This window comes from Pelodiscus sinensis, chromosome 23 (assembly GCF_052426305.1).
Source record: "Pelodiscus sinensis isolate ZL-2025 chromosome 23, ASM5242630v1, whole genome shotgun sequence".
NCBI classification, from domain to species: Eukaryota; Metazoa; Chordata; order Testudines; family Trionychidae; genus Pelodiscus; species Pelodiscus sinensis.
Window position 1 is genome coordinate 20895010 of NC_143074.1, and position 22183 is coordinate 20917192.

The 22183-nt window shown below is 58.5% G+C and overlaps 1 protein-coding gene across 2 annotated transcripts in view; it reads left to right on the plus strand.

Moving 5' to 3' along the window:
* The first annotated feature begins 9385 nt into the window (after nucleotides 1-9385).
* Nucleotides 9386-22183, plus strand: part of LHX6 (LIM homeobox 6) — a 53653-nt gene continuing 40855 nt past the window's right edge. Inside the window, exons 1-4 of one of the 2 annotated variants that reach the window (XM_075905410.2) lie at nucleotides 9386-10236; nucleotides 11083-11154; nucleotides 11637-11822; nucleotides 11932-12053. In XM_075905410.2, the coding sequence (XP_075761525.1) occupies nucleotides 10159-10236; nucleotides 11083-11154; nucleotides 11637-11822; nucleotides 11932-12053 (458 nt within the window). In that variant the 5' untranslated portion in view covers nucleotides 9386-10158. The remainder of the gene's footprint in view (nucleotides 10237-11082; nucleotides 11155-11636; nucleotides 11823-11931; nucleotides 12054-22183) is intronic. The other variant, XM_075905409.2, reaches the window with a different exon arrangement.

Sequence of the window (22183 nt, forward strand, 5' to 3'; positions counted from 1 at the left end):
TCTGCCAGTGTGTTAAATAGAACTGTTTGCACTATTGTTAGAAGAAAGCTTTGTATGAAGTTTTAGTTCTAGATTGATACTCTTTCTTTACGTTTGGCAAGCAGAGAGGCATTAGTTCTGCCTCGCATATGAAGATGGTGGATGCTAGTATGATGACCCACCTCCAAATGCTGGGATAAGGGGAAGAAATTACCTTGTGTCTGTCATTCTTGTTAGTTAGAAATAACTTTAGGGATCTACCCTGCAAACACATACATGGAATAGGGCATCCTAAGAAAACCCCTTACAGATTTCAGCAGGACTCTTGGTAGTGCATGTTGACAGGATTGAGTGCTCTGTTTGCAGCAAATCCCATCCTGTAGAAGCTGAAGTGAACTTGGCTCTCAGAATTTCTAGATTTAGGATTCAGCAGTTAATCAAATTAATATAACTGCTGGAGATGTAAACAAGTAGTTGAACAGTCGACTACCTGATCAGCCTAAGCAGAGGCTGCTGAACCCAGCATGAACTGGGACTGAGCAAGCCTGGCTCAGTCCCGGCCTGCGCCCCTCCAGGGCCCCTGCAGCTCTGCATTTTAAATAAAGTGAGAGCCGGGCAGCTCTGACGACATTTGAAATGCAGAGCCGCAGCAGTCCCAGCTCTGTACAGCCTACCTGTGCACATCCAGCTCCTACTATGTTTAAACTGCAGGGCCTTATTGACTAATCATATAGTCAATACAAATTGTATTGACCACACGATTAGCCACTTACCTGCCTCTTCCTAGCCACTTCCACACTAACAAATCCCCAACTGAGATTTAGTTTTAAATGGCAAACAAGACACGCTTCACAGTGTGGATAGTTGTAGTCTGCACAGTTAAAAGCATCCAGAAGAATATACAGGTAAGAGTGTGTGTGCACTTCCGTAACAATTATTTTAGTGGCTTTCTAATTCTGTGATACAGGCCCTAGCCTGCAGTTTGGAATAGACTATCAGGGAGTTTGTAAACTCTTCATAAGCAAAAATTATCTCTGTTTTTAAATTTTTTACCTCAGATTTCATTTTTTTTAAGACAAGGGATTGCTAAAATCTTAGTGTCATTAGATGACAAATTTAGGAATAAATTAGGTAAATCTTCCGTGTAAGAGTGAGCACTGACAATGCAGGGATCATATAGTATCGTAAGCTGCCTTCATACTGAAGTGAATAATCCTCTTGGTGGTGAGGTCACTTGTGCATTGTCTCCATTAGGATTGTTAGCTATTGTGATGTTTTAAAAAAAAATCCATTTTGTACAGCGCAGACATAACCTTAGGGCTCGTCTACACTGGCGAGCAATGTGGAGGAAAAGCACCTTTTGTCGACCAAATGCATGAGCGTGCACACCGCAACACAGCTTTTCCTGCAAAAAACGTCCATTTTCCGCTGCAAAAATCTCCCAGCCCCATGAGGGACTTTTGTCTTTTCCCGTCTGTGGTGTTGACAAACATGCAGTGTGGACACTGCAAGGCGTTTTGTGATGTGTCCCACAATTCCCAAGCAGTGGCTCTGGTCAACAGTTTGAATGCCACTGCCTTGCAGCCAGGTGACTAGCTACCTGCTCTGCTCCCTCGCAAGCCTGAAATTTAAACCCCTTTTTCTGCTGCCTGAGCACCTGGAACCCAAAGTGCTGGCTCAGCGTGCAGCGGTGTAATGGTGTGATCCTAGCTGCCCATGCATGGCCATTGTACCAAACGCTCCCCCCCTACACCCCAGGACCGCCATGGGGAGAGGACTCTGATTCAGTCCTGGCTGAGAGAGACCTGTAAGAACTGGGACCACTGCTGATGGACACAGTGCATCTGAGCACTGCTTCGGCGTCCTTGCTACAGCCAAGGTGCTGCCCTCACAGAAATAGGGGGGATTTGGTTTCAAAATGCTGAATCAGTGCTTGAGTGAGTGGAAAGGGAACGTGGGACCCTCAAGATCAATGATGCCTTTGCCAGGGTCCTGGAGGAACAGACAGAGATCCTAAAGTCCATGAGGCAGCTTGTTCCTCTTTCCTGCATGGTAGATTCAAAATTCTGTGTCCCACAAGCCCCCTCACCACCACTCTCACATTCCTTTTCTTTCTTGGGGAGTCCAAATTTTCCCATGCACTCCACACCCCTCTCCCAGCTGTGCTTATGGCTGGAGCTATCCACAACTGGTGGTAACCCTTTGCCTACACTTCCCTTGCTATGGGGGTGCGGGTGGCTTCACTGCGTCTCAGTGCTCTGTTTTCTAATGAATAAAGGCACACTGCCAGAATGATTCAAGGCTTTTGTTTACTGCTTAACAATGTTACAGACCCGGCACTGCACTCCCCGGCACAGGTATCAAAAGCATAGTCCTGACTGCGTTGGATTTAAGAGGATAGGGAGGGGGGTTCATGGAAGCAAATGTTATAGGGGTTCATTTCCATACCCCTCATTTTCAAAGTGCATCTTCAGAGCCTCCCTGATGTTGACTGCAGGCCTTTGGGTTCCTCTGACAGCTCTAGTGTCTGGGTGCTCAAACTCTCCAGCCAAGCGCTGTGGTCCATTCCTGAGCAACCCATCCCCCCTTCCTTTCATACAAATTGTGCGAAGTACAACAAGCCACGATACCCCTGAGAATATTGTCCTCCGTGAGGTCCAGCCTGCCATAGAGACACCTCCAACCTCCCAAAGGCACATTCGATCACCTGCTCAGCCTGTTAAAATGCTCCTTAATGCTGTCCAGGTGCCCCATGTATGGTTTCATGAGCCACGGCAGCAAGATGTAAGCCAGGTCTCCCACGATCTCAACTGACAAACTACAGGCCAACTTCTAGCCTCAGCTCAGAGCAGACACATCCCAAATGAATCGTTCCAGCGTACAATATTTTGAAAACTGAAGGACATAATTGAGATGGATAGCACTGTCCATTTCTCTTTCACTTCTCGAGCTCTGTAACCTTGGCTACTCTAGACTGGCATGATTTTCCGGAAATGCTTTTCACAGAAAAGTTTTCCGTGAAAAGCTTTTTCGGAAAAGAGCATCTAGATTGGCACGGACGCTTTTCCGCAAAAGCACTTTTTGCGGAAAGCCGTCCGTGGCCAATCTAGACGCGCTTTTGTGCAAAAAAACCCCGATTGCCATTTTTGCGATCGGGGCTTTTTTGTGCAAAATAAATCTCAGCTGTCTATACTGGCCCTTTTGCGCAAAAGTTTCCCCGAACGGGAGCAGCATAGTATTTCCGCAAAAAGCACTGATTTCTTACAGTAGGAAGTCAGTGCTTTTGCGGAAATTCAAGGGCCCATGTAAACAATTGGCAAGTTTTTCCAGAAAAGCGGCTGATTTTCCGGAAAAACGGGCCAGTCTAGACACAGCCCTTATATTTTCAGGGATCTCATCCTGCATCGCCGCTGAGGTGACCCAGAAAGAACGCCATCTGCAAAGAGGCTGGGTTTAACTTTTCGTTGAGCCTTTCAGTTCTTAGAAGTTGTATTGATATGATTCCAACAAGCCAGAATACCAATCCATGACTGCGTACTTATGAGAGGTGATAATCACTCTCGGACCACTCTCCTTTTGTGAAAAAATCCACTGGCCGGCACAATACACCTGACTTACTTCCGTTAAACAATCTGTTCTGCCTTGCATGTTGGGAAGGGTGACGGGGTGTACCAATCCGGCAGTGTCCCAAGAGGGGTTAACCAGGCCTGCTTGGCTGAGAGGGCCCCTCCCCGACAGCCCTGCTGGGCATGCCCCAACTGCAGGCGTCGTATAAAAGCCAGGGGAGCAGCTCAGTCAGGGCTGACCATGGGAGGGGAAGGAGCTCCTGCCTGTGCACAGCCGCTGCAAGTGGATGTTAGGAAGAGCAATTAACCCGGAGGACGCAGATGGGGAAGTCACCAGCTGGTGACCAGGGGAGGAAGTAGCCCAGGGCAAGGAGCTAGAAGCTTCCCGGCAAGCTCGGCATGATTTGGGAGGAATCCCCACCGAGCCAGTGGTGGGATACACCCACCGCTGACAGGTAGAGTTGCCAGATACCTTCACAAAAAATCCCGAACAGGCTGGGAAAAATTGGTAGAGAAAAAAAAAAAGGTTGCTGTGCCTTTAAATGACTGTACTCCTCGATCTCCCTGCCCTCGCAGATGCCACTGGCCATCTTTTTGAGGAAAAAAAGGCTGCTGTGCCTTTAAATTACCACGCTCTTCACCCTTGTAGACACCGACGGCCATCTTTTTGATGGGAAAAAATAAGGCCTCTGCATCTTTAAATTACCGTGGTCCTCGCTCCCCCTACCCTCACAGATGCCACCCGCTTTCTGTCTGAGGAAAACAGAAAATACCAGAAACTTTACATGTCCAGTGTTCTCTGGTGTGTGTGCGTGTGTGTGTGTGGTTTGGTTTTTTTTAACTGGACAGAAGGCCAAAATACTGAACTGTCCGGGAGAAAACCAGACACCTGGCAACCTTACTGACAGGGCCCTGGGCTGGAGCCCCCTATCCTCACCTCTGTTGACCGCTGGGCGGGGGTGGGGGGTGTTAGCCTATTGTGATCCTTACTGCCTCTTTGACTGGGGTACCAGAGACTTGGCTGCTGGGCCTTACTGATTGATGTCACTACGGACTAGGCTGCTGAGCTGTGCTGCCCTGCTGCTAAAGGCCATAGGCGGGGTCCTGATTATGGGGTGAGGCCACACAGATGGGGTTCAAGAGCCTCCTCCCCCAGCTTCTTGGTGAGTGGGGCTTCCCACCCCATGACAGTAAGATGCTGGGAGTTCCTTTCCCAGACCAGAAGAGCTCTGTGCAGCTCCAAAGCTTCTCTCTCACCGACAGACATTGGTCGAATAAAAGAGAGAATCTCCGAGAATCTCCCCGACCTTCTTCTTCTAGAAATCTCGCCTGATATTAGCTACTGTGCTCTCTGATGTAGTCAGCTCTACCCGCCATCACAGGTGATCCAGCATTGACTTTTTTTGGTGCACAAGAAAGTGGTTTTATGGTGGAGAAAGAAATAAGGCAGCCACCCTCGCAACCTTCGGGAGAGACCTGCAGAGTAGCTCCAGCGAAGTTCCACCAAGAGCTCTCAGTAGGACGTAAGGGACTTCCTGGTGCAGGCAAACTCACTGCTCCCCATGAACCTGCCTCGCCTTCCAGGAACTGAAAAGCAGCCCCTCTACCTTTGGTGGTGCCGCCACCTCGTCTCGTACATGTGACGCCATGACAGGCTGACCCCTGTGTCCTGCAAATGTGGGGGTGGGCCAGGCGCCATTAAACATTTTCCTGAAAAAACCACATCCAGACTACTTTCACTTTCGAAAGATCCTCTTTCAAAAGTGAGCTTGGAAGAAATGCAAATTCCCATGGAATTTACATGTCCTCTTTTGAAAATGTAGCCTAGACATAGCCTTGGGGTAGACATGGATCAGGCGGTGACGACACTCACCCTGCAGTGACTGCAGTACATGGGTGACGGTTCAACACTCTTCAGGGAGACAGTGTTACTGCCGGGCCATCATGGGACACTTACACCAATGGGAGATGCATCGGAGTGCAGAGGTGCATAAATAGATTGATGCCCGTGTGACGTAGTGGGGGGGTACCTTGCTGGTTGCTATGCTGGGCAGTGGGTTGTGAGTGACCTCCACTGGCTGCTGGCTGCAGCACGGCCCAGCAGGGCAGGGGATGAGTCATTACGCAAGGGGGCTTTGAACCTGTCTGACCAGTTATCTCCCAGGGAGCGGAACAATGGGAAGAAGGGGAGTGGAGCCCTGGCTGGGGGCAGGGCTGGAAGTGAGGTAGTTAGGTTTCTGGCTGGTATCATGGAGGAAGCAGCCTAGGCAACGGGCTGGGATTTAGGGGCCAAGTCTCCCCCGTCTCAAGGGGGGCTGGGGCATCCCAGGCCTGCCCAGTAACCAGATTACATCTGTGCTGTGCTGTATCCTGGAGAAGCAATAAACTCCCTCTATTCTACTGCCTGGTGGAGTCTGTCTGTGCCATTACGGGGGTGCAGGAGATGGGAAAACCCCAACGCGCCGTCACAGCCTGCCCAGGGGTGAAAGTCACTGAAAATTTCTTACAGGTCCCTGCTAGCTCTTTAAATAGCTCCCCGCTGGCTTTTGCCGCAGCTCTTGCCCGAGTGTCACACCGGGGCGCATCCGCTTCCTTTCCCCTCTGCCTGGTGATGTGCATTGACTTGACTTGTGTGACGGCGCGTTGGGGGTTCCCCGTCTCCTGCACCCCGAAATGGCACAAACAGACTGTACCAGCCAGTGGAATTGAGGGTGGTTTATTGCTCCTCCAGCACAGCGCAGCACAGATGTAATCTGGTTACAGGAACTGGGCTAGGATGCCTCAGGCCCCCTTGAGATGGGGGAGACTGGGCCCCTAAACTCCAGCTCCTCTCCCTAGGCTGTCTCATCCATCCTCACAGACAGCCACCAACCAACTCACTAACTTCCAGCCCTGCCCCCCAGCCAAGGCAGCATTCCACCTTCCTTTGTTCCTCTCCATGGGGGGTGTCTGGCCACTGGTTTGCACAGTGACTCATCCTGTTTTGCTGGGTCGTGGTACCCACGGCAGCCAGAGGGGGTTCCCCCAGAGCCAGCAGCATAGAAACCAGCCAGGTACCCCCACTACGTCACAACTTGGTAGTGGAAGATGGGCTGATACTGGAGAGCGCTTGCCTCTGCACTGAGCCTACGCCTGATCCCCAGAAGCAGCAACAGAGGATACAGAAAAGCACCAGCTTGCTAGCCCCTGCATTCCCGCGAGGGCCATTTTAATCCTACATTACCCTTACCGCAGCTCGCTGCCTCCTTGCTGTGGACCGAGCTGTTTGTTTTCTCCATGTTTGCTCATTCCCAGCTACTTTGGTACTCACAAGCCTTGAGTCGGGTTGTCGTGGAGAGGCTGGACTATTCGTCTTACCTTTGAATTTCCTGGGTTGCCTGCCATTGTTGTCACAACCCGCACGCTGCAATGCGATGTCTCGTATTTATTCCAAAACGACTTTCATCTGATTTCCCTCTTGCTTACCAATTTAGCTGTCACCAGCAATAACCGCACGTATCCATCTCGAGCGTCCACCAGCTCATGTTACTTTCTTTCCTAGAATTACTTCATGGTGGAGCTGCCGCTGGTTCACTGCTCTAGAATTATCAGGTTACTAATGAACCCCTTTGAAACCAAGATTGCTAGATACAAAGGCAATGGAAAAGCTCCGGGTTGTGTTGCCAAGCTGGGGCTGTCTCACTTCCAACGGGAGAGTTCTCCTAGAAGAAACCAGCAAAATCCATAGTCCTCTAACTGGGCTGCCTGCAGTTAGGTAACTAGCCCAGTAGCAAACTCAGGCCTGTCCACAAAGCAGTGAGACAGGTCAATGGTGCTGTTTTAACACTTAGCCCTGCACTAGGACTTCATTTTGAAAAAAACCTCCTCCCGCCTCCCCTGGGTCGAATTTATAAGTGGCATGGCCACGCTACCAAGCCCGTTATATTGAAATAATAGGCCACGGAATTTGACATCTGTACTCCTGCTTTTCATCAGGAGTAACGCTAATTCCAAAATAGTTATGTTGAAATAGCAGTGGTGTGGATGTGCCAGTGCTGCTATTTTGAAATAATTACTCCCCAGAGTAATTCTAACCAATTACTCCCCAGTGCTTCCTGGGACTCTCAGGCTAGGTCTAGACTGGGTTTTTGTGGGAAAAGCTATGCAAAATGTGCTCCACATTTTGTATAGCTTTTGCTGGTTTTTTTCTTTTCGGGAAGGGCTTTTCCACCATTTGGAAATGACAGGGCCAAATGGCAGAAAAGCCGCCTCTTTCAGCAGAGCCCTTATGCCTCGTGAAATGAGGTATACAGGGCTCCCCGAAAGAGTGTGTTTGCTCTTCCGTGGAAAAAAAGCGGAAGAGCAAACACATTTCTTGGATGCAGCAGGGTTTTGGTGGGACACCTCCAGTATCTCTCAAAATCCCCATAGTCTAGATGTAGCCTTAGTTGAGGTAGCAGCGTATCCACACGAATGGAGCCTGCCTCTGATTAATTTCGAGGCTTCCTTGTAGTGTGGACACACTAGTTCAAATTTGTTAAATGGTCGAATCTGTTGATCGTGATTTGTTAAATAAGTCGAATTTACTAATTTCAAAATGTCTTCCTAGGAGTAGACAGGGGTTTAAGGTTAAATAGATGCAAATTGAAGTGTTTTGAAGGATGGGGGGGCTCTGTCCCCATATTTGTCCCCTCCGAGGAGCTGTGCACCCCCAGCTGACAACAAAACAGACGTGGAGGCATGTTCTTTGCCTCTAAGAAAAGTCTCTTCGAGTTCAGTGACAACTCTGAAAAGCAGGCCCCATCCTTGGGCGTCTTAACTGCCAGTGGTGTAAGTAAAGGTGTGATGTGAAACCAAAGTCATTCCATTGCTACCAGGCCCCTGTGCCCACTCTGGTTCCCACTCTGGTTTGGATTGACACCAGGCTGATTGCAGTGTCACACCGGTATGTAAAGCTTGGAATGAAGCTGCAGTAAACGGCTTCAGCTGAAATAAGCGGGTGCACGTGGACTAGCTGCACCTGTGCAACCAAACTGTTTTCAAAACCATTGTAGGGCAACGGGCGCCTTGCTCGTGGCGATAAGTCTCATTCAGGAGGCAGGGAATGGCAGTGGGGATACCTGTGTAACTCAAGGGGCCTTGTCTACACTGGAGAACTGTATTAACACCCTTCACACTGGAGGAGGGTTCATTGTTGCACTGAGGCAACCACATGGATGCTCTTCCTTTGGTCTTTGAGGGCCTCAGACTCATCCAGCTCTATGGGACACCTTGAGAGCCGGGCTGGGTGGGGATGGCGTCCTTAGCCTCTTTTTGCCAGGAGCTGGGAATGGGTGAGAGGGAGGGATCAGCTGATGATTCCTGTTGTGTTCATTCCCTCTGGGGCAGCTGGCACTGGTGGTAGACAGGACACTGGGCTAGAGGGACCTTTGATCTGCCCTGGTGAAACTGGATCCATGCAGGACCCGGCTCTGAGATCAACTGGTGCCACTTTGGAGTCCAGAAAAGGCTCCGGTAAATCTCGGCCCCGCAGTGCGAGCGGGGGTGGGGGAGGCAGTTCCCTCGGGAACTGGCTCCGAACGCTTCCCCTCCGGCGCTGATCACCAGGCGGCCCGCGGCGCCGCTTTGCGCTCGGACCGTGGCCAGGCCCCGGGGCGCGTTGGACGGCGCAGGAAGGTGTTTCCCCTGCGGGGCCAGGGACCTTTTTAACCCGCAGCGGGAACCGAACCGCTGACGGGGAGGGGGATTGGTCTTCGGCCAGCGCCTTGCCGGCTCTTTCCCTCCATAGGCGGGGGCAGCCCCGCACCTTTCTCCCAGGCCCCTCCCCTGCCCGCGCCTCGGTAATGAGAGGCCCGCTTGCTCCCTGGCCGGCCTGGCTGCCTTAGCCGGGGGGCGGGACGGGGGGCGCGCAAGGACTTGCCAAGGCCCCAGAAGGGAACCCCAGGCCCTGGGCACAGAGCTACGGTCGCTCCCCCGCCTCTGCGCCGGCTCCCTGCGCGCTAGGAGGGGAGAGGAGCCGAGCCCAGGGCCCCTCCCCGTCCCCTCCAGCCCTCGCCTCCTCTAAGGCCGAGGAGACGCCGGGGAGCGCGCAGTCCGCTCCGAGTTCCCAGGGGCGGCGGTGCCCCCCCGGCTGAGCTGGCCCCGGGCCGGAGCCCGGCAGGTCCTCGGGGCCCCGGCTCCGCCAGCGGCCCCCTTCCCGAGCCTGAGCCGGCGCCACGTGTCCGGGCCCGGCTCGAGGCCCCCGCAGGTGGCTGCCCCGCCCCGTGCGCAGAGGGCGAGCGAAGGTGGGGCCGGAGCTCGGCTCCGCGGCCCCAGGCAGCAGCTTCCGCCGGCTCGCCGCTCTGCCTGGCCGCGGGGCGCCTCCCCGGGCCCCAGGGTCAGTGTTCCCCGCTCGCCCCCCGCCAGGCCGCGCTGGAGAAGGCGCGGGGCGGCCCCTGCCCTCGTCCCGCCGCGCGTCCTGCGCGCCCCGGCCCCGGGAAGGAAGAATTTGGAGAAACTTCTCCCGGCAGCTCCAGCCCGGCCAGCGCCGCCGCCTCCAGCCCCGCGCCCGCCTCCGGCCTCCCCCGGCCCCGGGGCCAGCGCAGCAGGAGCCGCGCTCTGGAGCCGCCGAGTCGCTGGGCGCGCCGCCCTGCCCATGTACTGGAAGAATGAGCCGGTGGCCCCGCTCCGCCAGGCCAGCCAGCCCCGGGCCGCCGGCGCCCCAGCGGGGAAGGTGAGCGGGGCAGGCGCGCTGCCTTCCGAGGGCTCCGCGCCCGGGAAGGCGAGCGGCCGGGGCGGGCCCCGACCCGCGCGTTTATGCAGCTGGCTCGGGACTTTCTCAAAAAGCGCCGTAGCCCGAGCCAGAGGCAGATGAGGAGGAAGCGCCGGGCATTGTCTGCCTGAATAGGGGCTTAATCTCCGGCAATGGGCCGGGCTGGGCGGGAGAGGAGGCGAGGAATCCCAAAATTGCTGCCCTCGGTGCGCGTTAAATATCAGCTGCCGCCAGGCTGGTGCGGAGCGGCCAGCTCGGGAAGCAGGACGCGGGGTGGTTTGTTTGTTCCCCCGCACTTGACTGGGGAGGATTTTTCAATCCAGGCGCTTTTCTGCTGCCTTCGGCGCTTCCGAGCGCGGGGAGGGGGGGGGAGAGTTTCGATTTTTAATTACTACCATTAAAAAAATCAAATTTGCAATTCTTTGGGTGGCCTGATGGATTCCCTGATTGACAGCTGGAATTGACACTCTGGATACCTCTTATCTCGGGCATTTACGGCAATTTCTAATTGCAGGTAGTTTGTGTGTGTGTGTGTGTGCGCGCGCGTGTTTTCCAGCGCCTTGGCTCGCATGGGAACCGAGCGATTACTTCAAGAGCCCCGGGTTAAGTGCAGGCAGGGAGCGAATTCAATCCCCATTCAAATTGCTTCATTAAAGCGACGCCGCTTTTGTGGCGAAGGATTTAAATGGCCACTAGAAAGTTCTTATTTATTGTTTGGAGCCGGTTTATATAGGGGGCCATGAAGCCCAGGCGGTAAAGCCGAGGCGGGCGGACCCCCAGCCAACCTCTCCCGCTCTCTCCTTCAAGGTGATGGCCCAGGACGGCCCCCTCTCCAAGGGAAGCACCCGCTGCCTGGACAGCAAGCACCCCCCGGTCATGGTAAGGCTGCAGGGCAGCTGGGGAGGGGGCGCGGTGGGAACGCAGCGAGCGGCTGGCAGCCCGGGGAGGTGGGCACAGCTGGGCGCGCAGGCACCAGCCTCAGGCCTGGCCCAGGCTGGAGCGCGTCCCGCGGACAGCCGGCAGCGGCGGGCTGCGCAGGGCCGCTGCGCCCCAGGACCTGGCGAAGCGGCTGAGCGCAGCTGCCGGCCCTCGCTTCCTCCTGCTCCGGAGGAAACTTTGCGGCTGGTTTCCAGCGGAGCGGGCTCCGGGACGCGCTGCGCTTTGGGACGGGCCCTGCGGCGCGTAGGGGGATGGGGCCGCGCAAAGACACAGCGCGCAGGGGCGGGCTCTGGGGTCTGACCCCCGGGGCACGGGCTGGGCGCGCGGGCGGGGCCCCCAGCTTTGGGCAGGAATGGGGACCCTCGAGGGGCGCGGGGGACGCCCCGGCTGACCGCTTTCGGGGTCCGCTTTCCGCATCCCAGGCTGACGGGGAGACGCTGCCCAGCGCCCTGGATAAGGAAGATGCGCGCTCGGCTCCCAGCACCCCGAGCACCCCGTCCGTCTGCTCCCCGCCTTCCTCCTCCTCCTCCTCGTCCTCCATCCCCTCCGCTGGCAAGAACGTCTGCTCCAGCTGCGGCCTGGAGATCCTGGACCGGTACCTCCTCAAGGTGAGCGCCGGGCGGGGCGGCGTGGGCCGAGGGGACTCCCCGGGAGGAGGGGTGGGGGGTCGGTGCCTGGCCCCGAGCCCAGCTCACCGAGGCCCCTTCTCTGTCCCAGGTGAACAACCTGATCTGGCACGTGCGCTGCCTGGAGTGCTCGGTCTGCCGCACCTCCCTGCGCCAGCAGAACAGCTGCTACATCAAGAACAAGGAGATCTTCTGTAAAATGGATTATTTCAGGTAGGAGCCCGGCTGGCTGGGGGGCCCTCCCGGGCGAGCTCGGAACCTGGGGAGCGTGCGCCTTTCCAGGGCAGATTCGGTTTGCAGACTCGCAGTGTAAACGGGGCCCGGTGCGCTGGGTTTTTCCGGACTAGCACAGGGCCCGCTCCAAGATTTATGTCCCTTTCCCTGGAAGGAGCTAGGCTCCTGGCACCAGGGCTGGGGGGAGAATGAGGCTTTGCCCCCCGTGTGAGCCTAGAGGCGTAGGGTGCGCGGCGGCAGGGTCTCTAGCGCAGGAGCCTTCGTTGTAAGCGGGAGGCGCGGCCGATTGTGATCTCAGTGCTCCTACCTGAGTCAATCCGGAGTGACTCCGGATTCCCCTTGGTGTGAACGGGCTCTCCTCGGCCCTTTAGCTGCAGGTCTGGGCACCGGGCCTGCAGCTGGGACACTTCCTTTCCGCTGCCACGGCCGGGCCAGGCCGTGGGCTGCCGGAGACGCTGGGCCGGGCGAGGCGCTCCGGCCAGGCCGCGGAAATGGGTGCCGAGCCGTGCCCCCCCTTCCGCCTGAGGAGGGTGGTGGAAGGGGGCTGTGGGCGCAGACGCGTCCCCACCACACGGCTTCCTGCTGCGGGCCGGGCCGGATTTCCCCCAGGCTGGCCCCTGAGCGCCGCGCTCGGGCGCCTGGCCGGGGTGCGCTGCGGGTGGCTCTGTGTAAAGTTCGCGGAGCGCCGGGATCTGCCGGTCCCCCGCTCAGTCGCCGCCGAGGCGGGTGCCCGGCACCCCCAGGCGGATGCAGAACGAGGCGAAACCCGGTCAGAACAGACACCCTCAGCCATGAGCAACTCTCCACCCCCGGCGCCAGCCTGGCCACAGCGCGGGGAGGCAGGGCAGCGGGTACCCGAGCTGTCCGGGGCATCTGCCCCCTGCGGGGAGCCCCGCTCCCTGGTTAGAACCTGCCGTTCCCAAGCCCGAGGTCTGGCCAGGCCCAAGGGGGCGGATCAGCCGGCAGAGAGCCGCCGTGCGCTCCGGGCAGTGCGCCTGGCCTGGCTTGGAGCGGCGGCTCCCTACGCGCTACGGGCCCAGGCCGCTTAGTTTCATCCTTAAGGAATATCTCTGGGGGACACCCCCAGCCTAGCACTGCGCGCTGGCCGCTGAAAATAGCCTCAAATCTCCGCGCAAATGCCAACGGAAACCTGCTAAAATCGCGCTTCCCTCCAACCAACCCGCCGCTTCCTCGCGGGGCAGAGGGCAGGGCCCGGCCCTTCGTTGGAGCAGACTGGATCCGGCTCTCTTAGGGGCTGGCTAGGGAATTCCCGCTGCCAGGGCTCGGGCTGGGGCCCTGCGTGTCTCCCCAGCCGGGAGTGGGACATGCCAGGCAGGCTGGGTTGACTCAGCTCCCCTGCCTCTGCCCCAGGCAGGCCGGGCGCAGGGACTGTCTTGGCCTCGGCTCCGCTGCAGGGTGGGCCAGGGCGCGTTCACACCGCCTGAGCCCTGCGCACTGGAGAGGAAACGCCGAGCGCCGCAGGGGAGCCGGCTGCGCCGGGCAACGTGTCCCCTGCGCTGGCTCGGCTCGGCGCGCCGCGGGGCGCAGCGAGGGCAGACGGTAAAAGCAGGATGCCCTGTTCAAGCGCAGCCGGGGTCAGGCCACCCTGCTGGGGACGCGCCAGGAGCGGCCCTGCGGTGGGCAGATCGGGACAGGCGCGATTTCCCTCTGGCTGCAGCCAAGGTGAACTGCCCGGCGCGCTGGAGGCCGGGCTGGAGAGCAGGCCGGGGCCGGCTCAGGGGGTCAGACTCGGGCTACTCTTCAAGCTTTTCGCGCTTGGCTCCGCTCTCTCCGGGGCGTTCGGGCAGCCGCGGCAGGGACCGGGGGGAGCAGCTGGAGGGAAGGAGAGATCAGGAGAGTCCCACAGAGGGGCCGAGGCGCCGCCGCCTTGGTGGGCCCTGGGGCTTCCCGAACGCCCCGGCTCCTGGAGCAGGCGGGTGAGGCGTAACTGAGCGCAGGGAGCGCTCCTGGCGTGTCCCAGGTCTCCTGCGCTGCGCGCCGGCGGTGGGGGGTGGGAGGGCTTTGAAACACTGGAGGCTGCGGCTCCCCCGGGGCGCACCGGGAGTCTGGCTGGGCAGGACTGTAGCGGGGCTCTCGGAACCTTTCCCTGCCTTGAGCTCAGTGGACTCGCGGTGGAGGCGTGAGGGCGCATGTCCTGTCCCCTCTCGCTCCTGGGCCTTCCTCCCCTGGCAACCTGTGCGCGCCTCACATGCCCACCCCTTTGCGCGGGGGCGGGGGGGGGGGCTGTTTGCCGCCTTCTGTGTCCCACTTGCGACAGCTCGTCTCTTGGCACTCCCTCGGGGTCTCCCTCCCCCTCTCCCGTGTTTATGCGCCAGGTCGTGCAACCCCTCCCTCCCCCCAAACGTCTGCATTGCAAATAAACTCTCGTGCGTAACCCTGGCCCCGTCCCTTGCTTGTCTCACTCCCGGGGCGTCCCGTGGAGCGCCCCTTTCTCCCCCAGCCACTGGCGCAGCCTGGTTTCCACGGGCTTCTCTGTCTTTCGTTGTCCACCCCGGAGCTGCCGCGGGAGAGAGCGGCCTTAACAACCCCCCAACGAGTCAGCCCGGTTCCTGAGGATTCTGTTCTCCGGTTGTGAGTGAAATGGGTCAGAACCGGATTTACTGGCCCGGCGTTTCCAACGCAGGCAAGCGGCGTCGTGGGTCCTCAGACATCCCCAAACTCCTCTGATGTTTCGTTTCCTAACGAAAAGCCAAGCCCCTAGCCGTGGATCGGGATTTAAAGCCGGTCCGAGAAAGACCGGAGTCACTCCGGAGTCTCTGACTCGGTTTACACGCACAGAGACCCGAGCAGGGGGCTCTTCGCAATAGGACTGAATCGAAGTGCCCCAGCCATGGAAGGAAGGGCCGGCCAGCGACAGCTGCCAGCCCCTCAGCTGGGTTGGGAGTCTCGATGGAAACATCTCGCCCCGAATTCCCCATCTCAGCTTGGCCAGCCCCGGGCTGGTTGCCCCAGGAGGCAGGGGAAATCCGAGACAGGAAATGAGAATGACCCGGTACAAGAGCCGCACGCAAAACCGCCTCAGGCCCTCCCCTGATGTGAGAGGGGCCCACGGCCGGATTTGGGCACAAGCTAAGGAAGCGGCGTGGAGGGGCCTCTAAATAAAATAATACTAATTAATCGTAACATTGCTAGTTTTTAGTTGCATCCTGGCCTATGGACCGGGACTGATGCAAATAGAAAACTTGATTCTTTCTATTTGCATTGTCCTTTCTGTTGGACTAAGTCACATTTTTGGCCATGCTGGGAGGGAAGGGGGCGCTTAGAAATTTGGTCCAGTCTTAACCCGGCCCTGGAGGATGCCAGGGAGCACGGCTCGGATACCACCGCTGCCGTTTGGCTTTCCCTCTCTCGGCGGGGAAGCTTTGGAACAGGGCTGGCTCTGGAGCAGCCGAGGCCACGTGGAGATGTTTTATTGCCCCAAAGAGCTCCCCCCCACACACACACTCATCTCGGAGAAGGCCCTACGCTGTGGCCCCGATCCGGCAGACACTCACGCACGTGGTGAACGCCACTGGCAGGGAGTCGTTTCTTCGAACCCGGTGGTGTTTCTGGGTTCTCAATATGCAGTCATTGAGAACGCAAATGCAGCCGCCTCTGGGGAGCAGCCGCAGGGAGAGAGGCACCAACACAGTGCAGGACAACGACCAAACCAGTTTTGGCCGGAGACCTGGGGGGGTGCCTGGGCGAGATACTGTCCACATCCAGACCCCCCTCCGTGCGCCAGGTCTCCTCCGAGCGGGGTCTGGGTGAGTGGCGCGTAGACAAACTCTTCTGGCATTTGCGACTCTCATTGGCGCTCAGGTGGCGGGGGTAACCTGGACCTGGATGCCCCCGGCGCATCTCAGCCTGGCTCGGCCTTTGTGCGCTCCCCGCAGCGGTCTCGTGTCTGGCGCGTTGGAAGGTGTTTTAGGGCTCTGGGTCCGACCCCCTTGCTCCCGGCCGTACGATTCGTGTGGGCCAGAGCTGCAGGAGCGGGGCCCTTTCCGGGTAGAGGGCAGGGGCTCCAGAGTGCCCGTGGGGAGCCTCTGGTTTCATTCCGCCTCCTCGTGCTAGAGGTTCCCCCTCGGGCTCCGTGGTTTGACAGTTCCAGGGGGCTGGCCCGCTGGGAGAGGCGAGGCCGGACAAGCCGCAAACTGCCCGGCGACACGTGTTTGTATCCTGAGAGGTCCCTGGGTCTCAGCCCTCCCGGGTCAGGGCAGCGGTGCCCCGTGGGGCTCGGTGCTGTGATTTCTGCCGGCCCGATGCTTTGCGCAGGGCGAGGGAAATCCGCGCCGCGGTTTCTGATGCGCTAAGAACACGGGCAAATGCGCTTTGTTAGCGCCGTGCCTCTGGGCCCCACGGCTGTGCAGAGGTGCGGGACTTAGCGCTGCTGCCGTGGTTTTCACAGGAAACCCTGCGTAAAGTTGGGGGTCCCCTCCCCTGGCTCGCAGCGCCCCTGCTGCTCTGGGGGACCCGGGCCACAGGATGCGGGAGCCCACTGGGGGATTCCAAGTTGTTCCGCTTGGCCTGACCCCCGCACTGAGGTCAAGCTTCAATAGGAGCAGAATTAGTCCCCTTGGTGCAGGTCGGGGAGCCCCCCCCCCCCCCAGCAATGCGCAGGAGCCCTGGGCCTGTTTCCCCGAGAGGGCCCTGCTCTGCCCTCGCCCAGGCTCGGCCGGAGGGGCCCCGGGCAAGTGGCTTGTTATCCTGCTTGGCTCTCGCCAGCGCCCAGACGCGTCGGGGCTGCGCCACGTGGGGCTTAGCGGCGTGGTCCTGGCAATGCCCCGGTCCCCGTGGTTCCATTTCGCCTCCCCAAATGCGGCCCGCGGGGGCGAGTGGCTGCGGCGCCGCCCTCGTGCGCTCGCCTCCTCGCTGGGTCCTGGGAGGCGGGTGCTGAGCGCGGTTCTCCCCAGGTCCGCAGAGGTCCCCTGCCCGCCCGGGGGCACCTGCCCGGGGAGCCGCAAAGCGCAGGCCCAGGCCACGCGGAGCCGCCCGCAGGCAGGACTTGCGCCTCTTGCGTTCTGGCCGCGCGACCTCTGTCACCTCTGTCCTCCCCATGGCTGGCTGAGGAGTCCAGCAGCGCGTCGCAGCGGGCTGACCCCGCCGGGTCCCTGCCTTTGCGGGGCGGCGGGCGGGCTGTGGAGCGCGCTGGGCTCCCTGGCTAGCAGGATGGGCGCTGCGGAAGGCGAGAACGGGAGGTCCCTTCGGCCCGGTGGGGAGCTGCGGCCGCAGTTTGTAACACAGGGGAAGAGCCACCTCGCAAAAGGACACTGGAGGAAAGGCCAGACTGGCTCAGATCAAAGGGCCATCTCGCCCGCTAACCCCTCCGCCCATGCCAGGTGCCCCAGAACACAGAATCATCCAGTGATCCCGCCTCTGTCGCTTGTTCCCAGCGTCTGACACACAGAGGCAAAGACACCATCCGGGCCCAGCCTGGCTCACAGCCACTGAAGAACCTGTCCTCCAGGAATGGCTCTTTTTTGAACCCTCAGAGGGGTGTTAAGCTGTAACTTTAAACACACCAAGAAGTCCTGTGGCCCCTTGGAGGCTAACAAATATCTGATTCGATATTCAATATATTCTGTTAGTCTCTAAGATGATACAGGACTAGCTGTTGTTTTTTGAACCCTGTTAGTATTGTGGCCTTCACAACATCCTCTGGCAAGGAGTTCCAGAGGTTGACTGTGCCCTGCGTGAAGAAATACTTCCTTTTGTTTGTTTTAAACTTGCTGCCTATTCATTTCATTTGGTGACCTTTAGTTCTTGTGTTATGGGAACAAGTTAATAACTTTTCCTTATTCATTTGCTCCATGATTGTACAGGCCTCTGTCCTATCCTCCTTTGTCTCCTCTTTTCTAAACTCAGAAGTCCCAGTTTTATTAATCTTTCCTCATAAGGCAGCTGTTCCAAACCCCTAATCATTTCTGTTGCCCTTTTCTGAACCTTCTCCAATGCCAAGATACCTTTTTTTTGAGATGAGGCGGCCACATCTGCAGGGTATAAGATGCAGGCGGACCAGGGGTTTATATAGAGGCAATATATTTTCTGTCTTCTCCATCCCTTTCTCAGTGACTCCCAACATTGTTTGCTTTTTTTGACTGCCAGCTGCGCATTGAGTGGCTGTTTTCGGAGAGCTATCCACAATGGCGCCAAGCTCTCTCCTCTTGAGTGGGAACAGCTAATTTAGACTCCATACCTGTAGTTGGGAGCATGTTTGTTGCGTTGTGCATTACTTGGCATTTCTCAACACGGAATTTCATCTGCCAGTGTGTTGCCCAGTCTCCCAGTATTGACTGGACGGTAGCTGGGAACTGGGCTGTTCCCAGGGCCAGGGGAAGGCAGCTCAGAGAAGCCAAACCCTGGTGCAGCAAGTTGCAGGGTTTGTGGGCACCAGGGCTTCCTGGCTTCGGTTCTTTTCCTCTCCGAGAAGGGCTGTGCCCAGAAGAGGGTTGGCGGAACTGAGGGAAGGGCCGCAGCGGGACAAGCCGTGTGCACGGCGCTGCGCAATAATTAGACCTGGCTGGGGCGCACGATCCGGCGCGTGGGGGTGAGCGCTGGGGAGGGGAGCTCCTGACGCCGGCCGATCCGCTCAGCTGAGCCCCCCCTCCCGTCCCCAAAGCAGGGCCCGGGTGTCGGGCGCTGGAGAGGCACTTAGCGAGAGATGGACTTTTCGTGCTAGGCTGCGGGACTGGCGCAGATAGAGGGGGCGAGCGAGGCGCCGGGAGGCAGAAGGCACCGTGCAGAGGGGGCCAACCGCGCGGCCGTGCCCTGGCTCTGTGGTTGTGGCGTGGGGCTGAGGACGAGGGAGTCGCGGAACCTGCTCGGAAAGGTGTTTCCAGCCCCTCTCCCTTTCCTGGCCCCTGGGCGTCGCTGCGCATTGAAAGGACGGGGCGCTGCTGGCTCTGGATCGGGCCCACCCAAGCGCCCTGGGAGCGGGGCTGTGGCGGCGGGGCCACGGCGTTTGCTGAGGGTCCCCGGGCGGCGCTCTCAGGAGGCGGGGGGAGCAGGGGATGCGGCCCAGCCCCCCGCGCCTTTGCGCTCCGAGGACTTTGTGCTGCGCTCAGTATCCGCCCCCCGAACCGCTGTGCAGGGGAGGGAAGGGTCCTCGGTCTTGTGTCCCCCTGCAGCCGGCCCCTGATTGGTGCCCCCATTGGCGGGGGGCGAGGGACGGAGGGAACATGGTCTGGAGGCCGGGGGGGGGGAGGCTGTGAACAGAGTAACGCTCCCCGGTGGTATGTGGGGGAGGGGCACGTGCCCTTGGCCTGGTTTCTCGCACACACGCAACCGGCCCACATGGGCAGTCGCTGCGCAATTAGCATGAAACAGGAGCCAAAGGGTGTGATTGTCCCGCTGCCAGGCTTGTGTTTCGGTGGGGGCGCGGGTTGCGCGGGGGTGACGCGGTGTGACTGGGTGGGTATCTCCCCCCCCCCCCCGCCGCGTGTGTTCTGCACACCTGCGGCGTGTTTGTCACACACCTTCCCGTTCGTGGACGCGTGGCCAATGCGGAGTCACACCTGCCCGTGCGCGGCCGGACACAGACGTAGTTTTGGGGGGGGGGGGGTGTAGACGGGCACAGAAGGTCCCTGGTCTGATCGAAGCCTTTCAGCCGGCGGTGGCAGCCGCTGCCCCGCTCTGGGTTCGCTGCGCCGGATTCTCTGCCGTGTAGACAGGGAGCCGAGCTGGAGCGCGGAGCGGGCCGACGATGCGCGTTGTCGAGCCGCTTAAAAATGCCGCTCAGCAGGTGCCTGCGCGCCCTGACCGCTCCTCGCCCATCCCCGGGCCAGCTGCAATGCCAGCCCGGCCTAGTGACCTCGGCAGAGCTGTGGGAATCCTCTGGCCACTCCGCACCCGGCTCGGGGCGCAGCGGCCGCCCCTGAGCTCCGCTTACAGCTCCGGACGCGGGCCAGCCTGGCCCTGGGATCAGGCAGGTCAAATCGGGAAGTCAACGCCAGGGGTGTCCGGAAATAGCCAAATGCCCGTTTCCCGGCTCCTCCCTGGGCACAGAGGCTGTGGGGCCCGCCCCTCGCCGAGGTGCCCCTCGCCAACCCCAGCGCCGGTGACTGGCCGCAGGCGCGTTTTAATTCAGCCCCCGCTCGGCCGAGCCTGGCGCAAGGGCAGCGGCTGGGCGTGGGCCCGCCTGCGGGGTTTGCGGGGAAAGGTGGGTCAGACCCCGAGCCCGCAGCCAGGCACCTTTGCGCACCCGGAGCCGGCAGGTGCAGCCGCGTTTCGCCGTTGGCGTGGTCTGACGTGGCACGGTGCCCGATTCCAGCGCCCGTTCACACGGCGCCGGGAGACCCGCCTCACCCTTCCCTCAGGGGTTAGCCTCCCGGCCCGGTGCTGTCTCTCACCCCGGGGCTGGGGGCGCAGGCTGCCGATCCCCGCGCAGAATTCCTGGGCGTGCGCGTGGTTCAAAGGACAAAGGGAACGGACAAAGGGGCTACGATTCCTGGCCTCGAACCGGCTCCTGGCGCTGTGCTAGAAAGAGGCTCGGTGACCCGAGGACCGGAGCTTGGAGGGGATTTAGGCGCTGGCGCACGGTGGTGATCGCACGCTTGATCACAAGCGTGTGCACTGTAGAGGAGCAGGCATCGCGTAAGAGGTTTTCGGGCTCCTTACACCTCTCTGCCCGTTTTCCTTTAATTAAAAAAAAAAATCAGTAGCCCTGGAGGCCGAAGATTTCGGCTAGTTTTGTTCGTTAACCATTAAATACAGACAGCGGCAGGAGGGAGGTGAAAGTAGAATTAGCTGGGAACGCGCGTTTCCAAGGTCAGAATTTTTATTTAAAAAGTGTCGTTTTAATTTTTTTTTTAATTGGCCGATCCTGGATTTTTATTTTTTTTTTAAACCAAAACCATCTGTTGCTTGGCGCTGGACACCGGAAACGGTTTTTCGTTTTTAAAATCAAACATCGTGATTTTTCTTTTCAATCGGAAAACGTTTGGCTTCCAGTGGCTGAAAAAAAAAACCCCCAAACAAAACCCCGATTGTCGGGGAAGAGGGGTATGCGTGTGGGGGTTGGTTTTGTTTTTTGACAAGGCGCGGGATATTTTCGTAGAAAATAACGTGTTCACAATGCCATTGTTTTCGATTGAAAACACGCTGCCCATTTTTGGTAAAAAAAAATTTCAGCTGGCGCTTGCGGAAAGGTTTTTTTGTTTGTTTAGTTTACAACCTGGCACATTCATGGGCACGTTTTCTGTATTTCTGGGGGCCGGAGGGATGCTCGTTTGGTTTGGGGAACGAACGCCACGTCCCCCTACAGTCCCGTGGCCAGTTCACGGCTCCGCTAGGTCCAGCCAGGCCCTTGGGCCCAGACAGTAAAGCCAAAAGGCACCGATCCGATCCGGTTTCGTTGCCCCCGGCGGAGCGCAATTCCGCGTAACCCAACGGGTTACCACGCGCGTGTGGCTCGCCGGGTCTGTGTGTCGGGGCTTTGGTTGCGCCTATCCCGGGAAGGGGCGGAAAAGAGTTTCTGTGGGTGGCTGGAGACCTGCTGGATTAATCGCTTAGCGCCGCTGGGATGTGAATTGTGTTGGGAGTGTCTGCGAGGCTGCCTAGCGCTTTGGATAGGCAGCTCCGCGGTGATTTGAAACCTCTAAATAAGCGATAATCGCCGATCTTTTAGCAGAGGCGAGAATTACCTCATTAAGCAGGAGTTTTCTGTTGATGGCGGGGAGGTTTTAACACACACACACGGATTCCCCGGGGTTAGCGTTGTAAGCCGGCGGGTTTTGGCTCTTCCCGTGTGTAGGCAAGGAGCGTATGGATAGGGCGCGCAGTGCTTCTGTGCGCCCGCAGTGCGTGTATGTGTGCGCGCAGTGTGTGCCGTGTGTTTCCACGTCCTCAAATCAGCGCGCCCCAGACCCCCCAAAACTGAATCATCGACGACAGCGTCATTCTAATAGATAATTATGATTTTGTTTTGGCCGAGGGGGAAGGTTACCGAGCAAGGAGGCGGATTTTGGGTGACTTGCCGGCAACACAATAGCCCTTGTATCTTTGTTACATTTTTACCAGTAACTTTGGGGGGTTTAAGTGTGGGGAGTCCCACCCCTCCCCTTGTTCTTCCACTGAACAAAGCATCTGTATGATTAGGTTCAGGAGGGAGC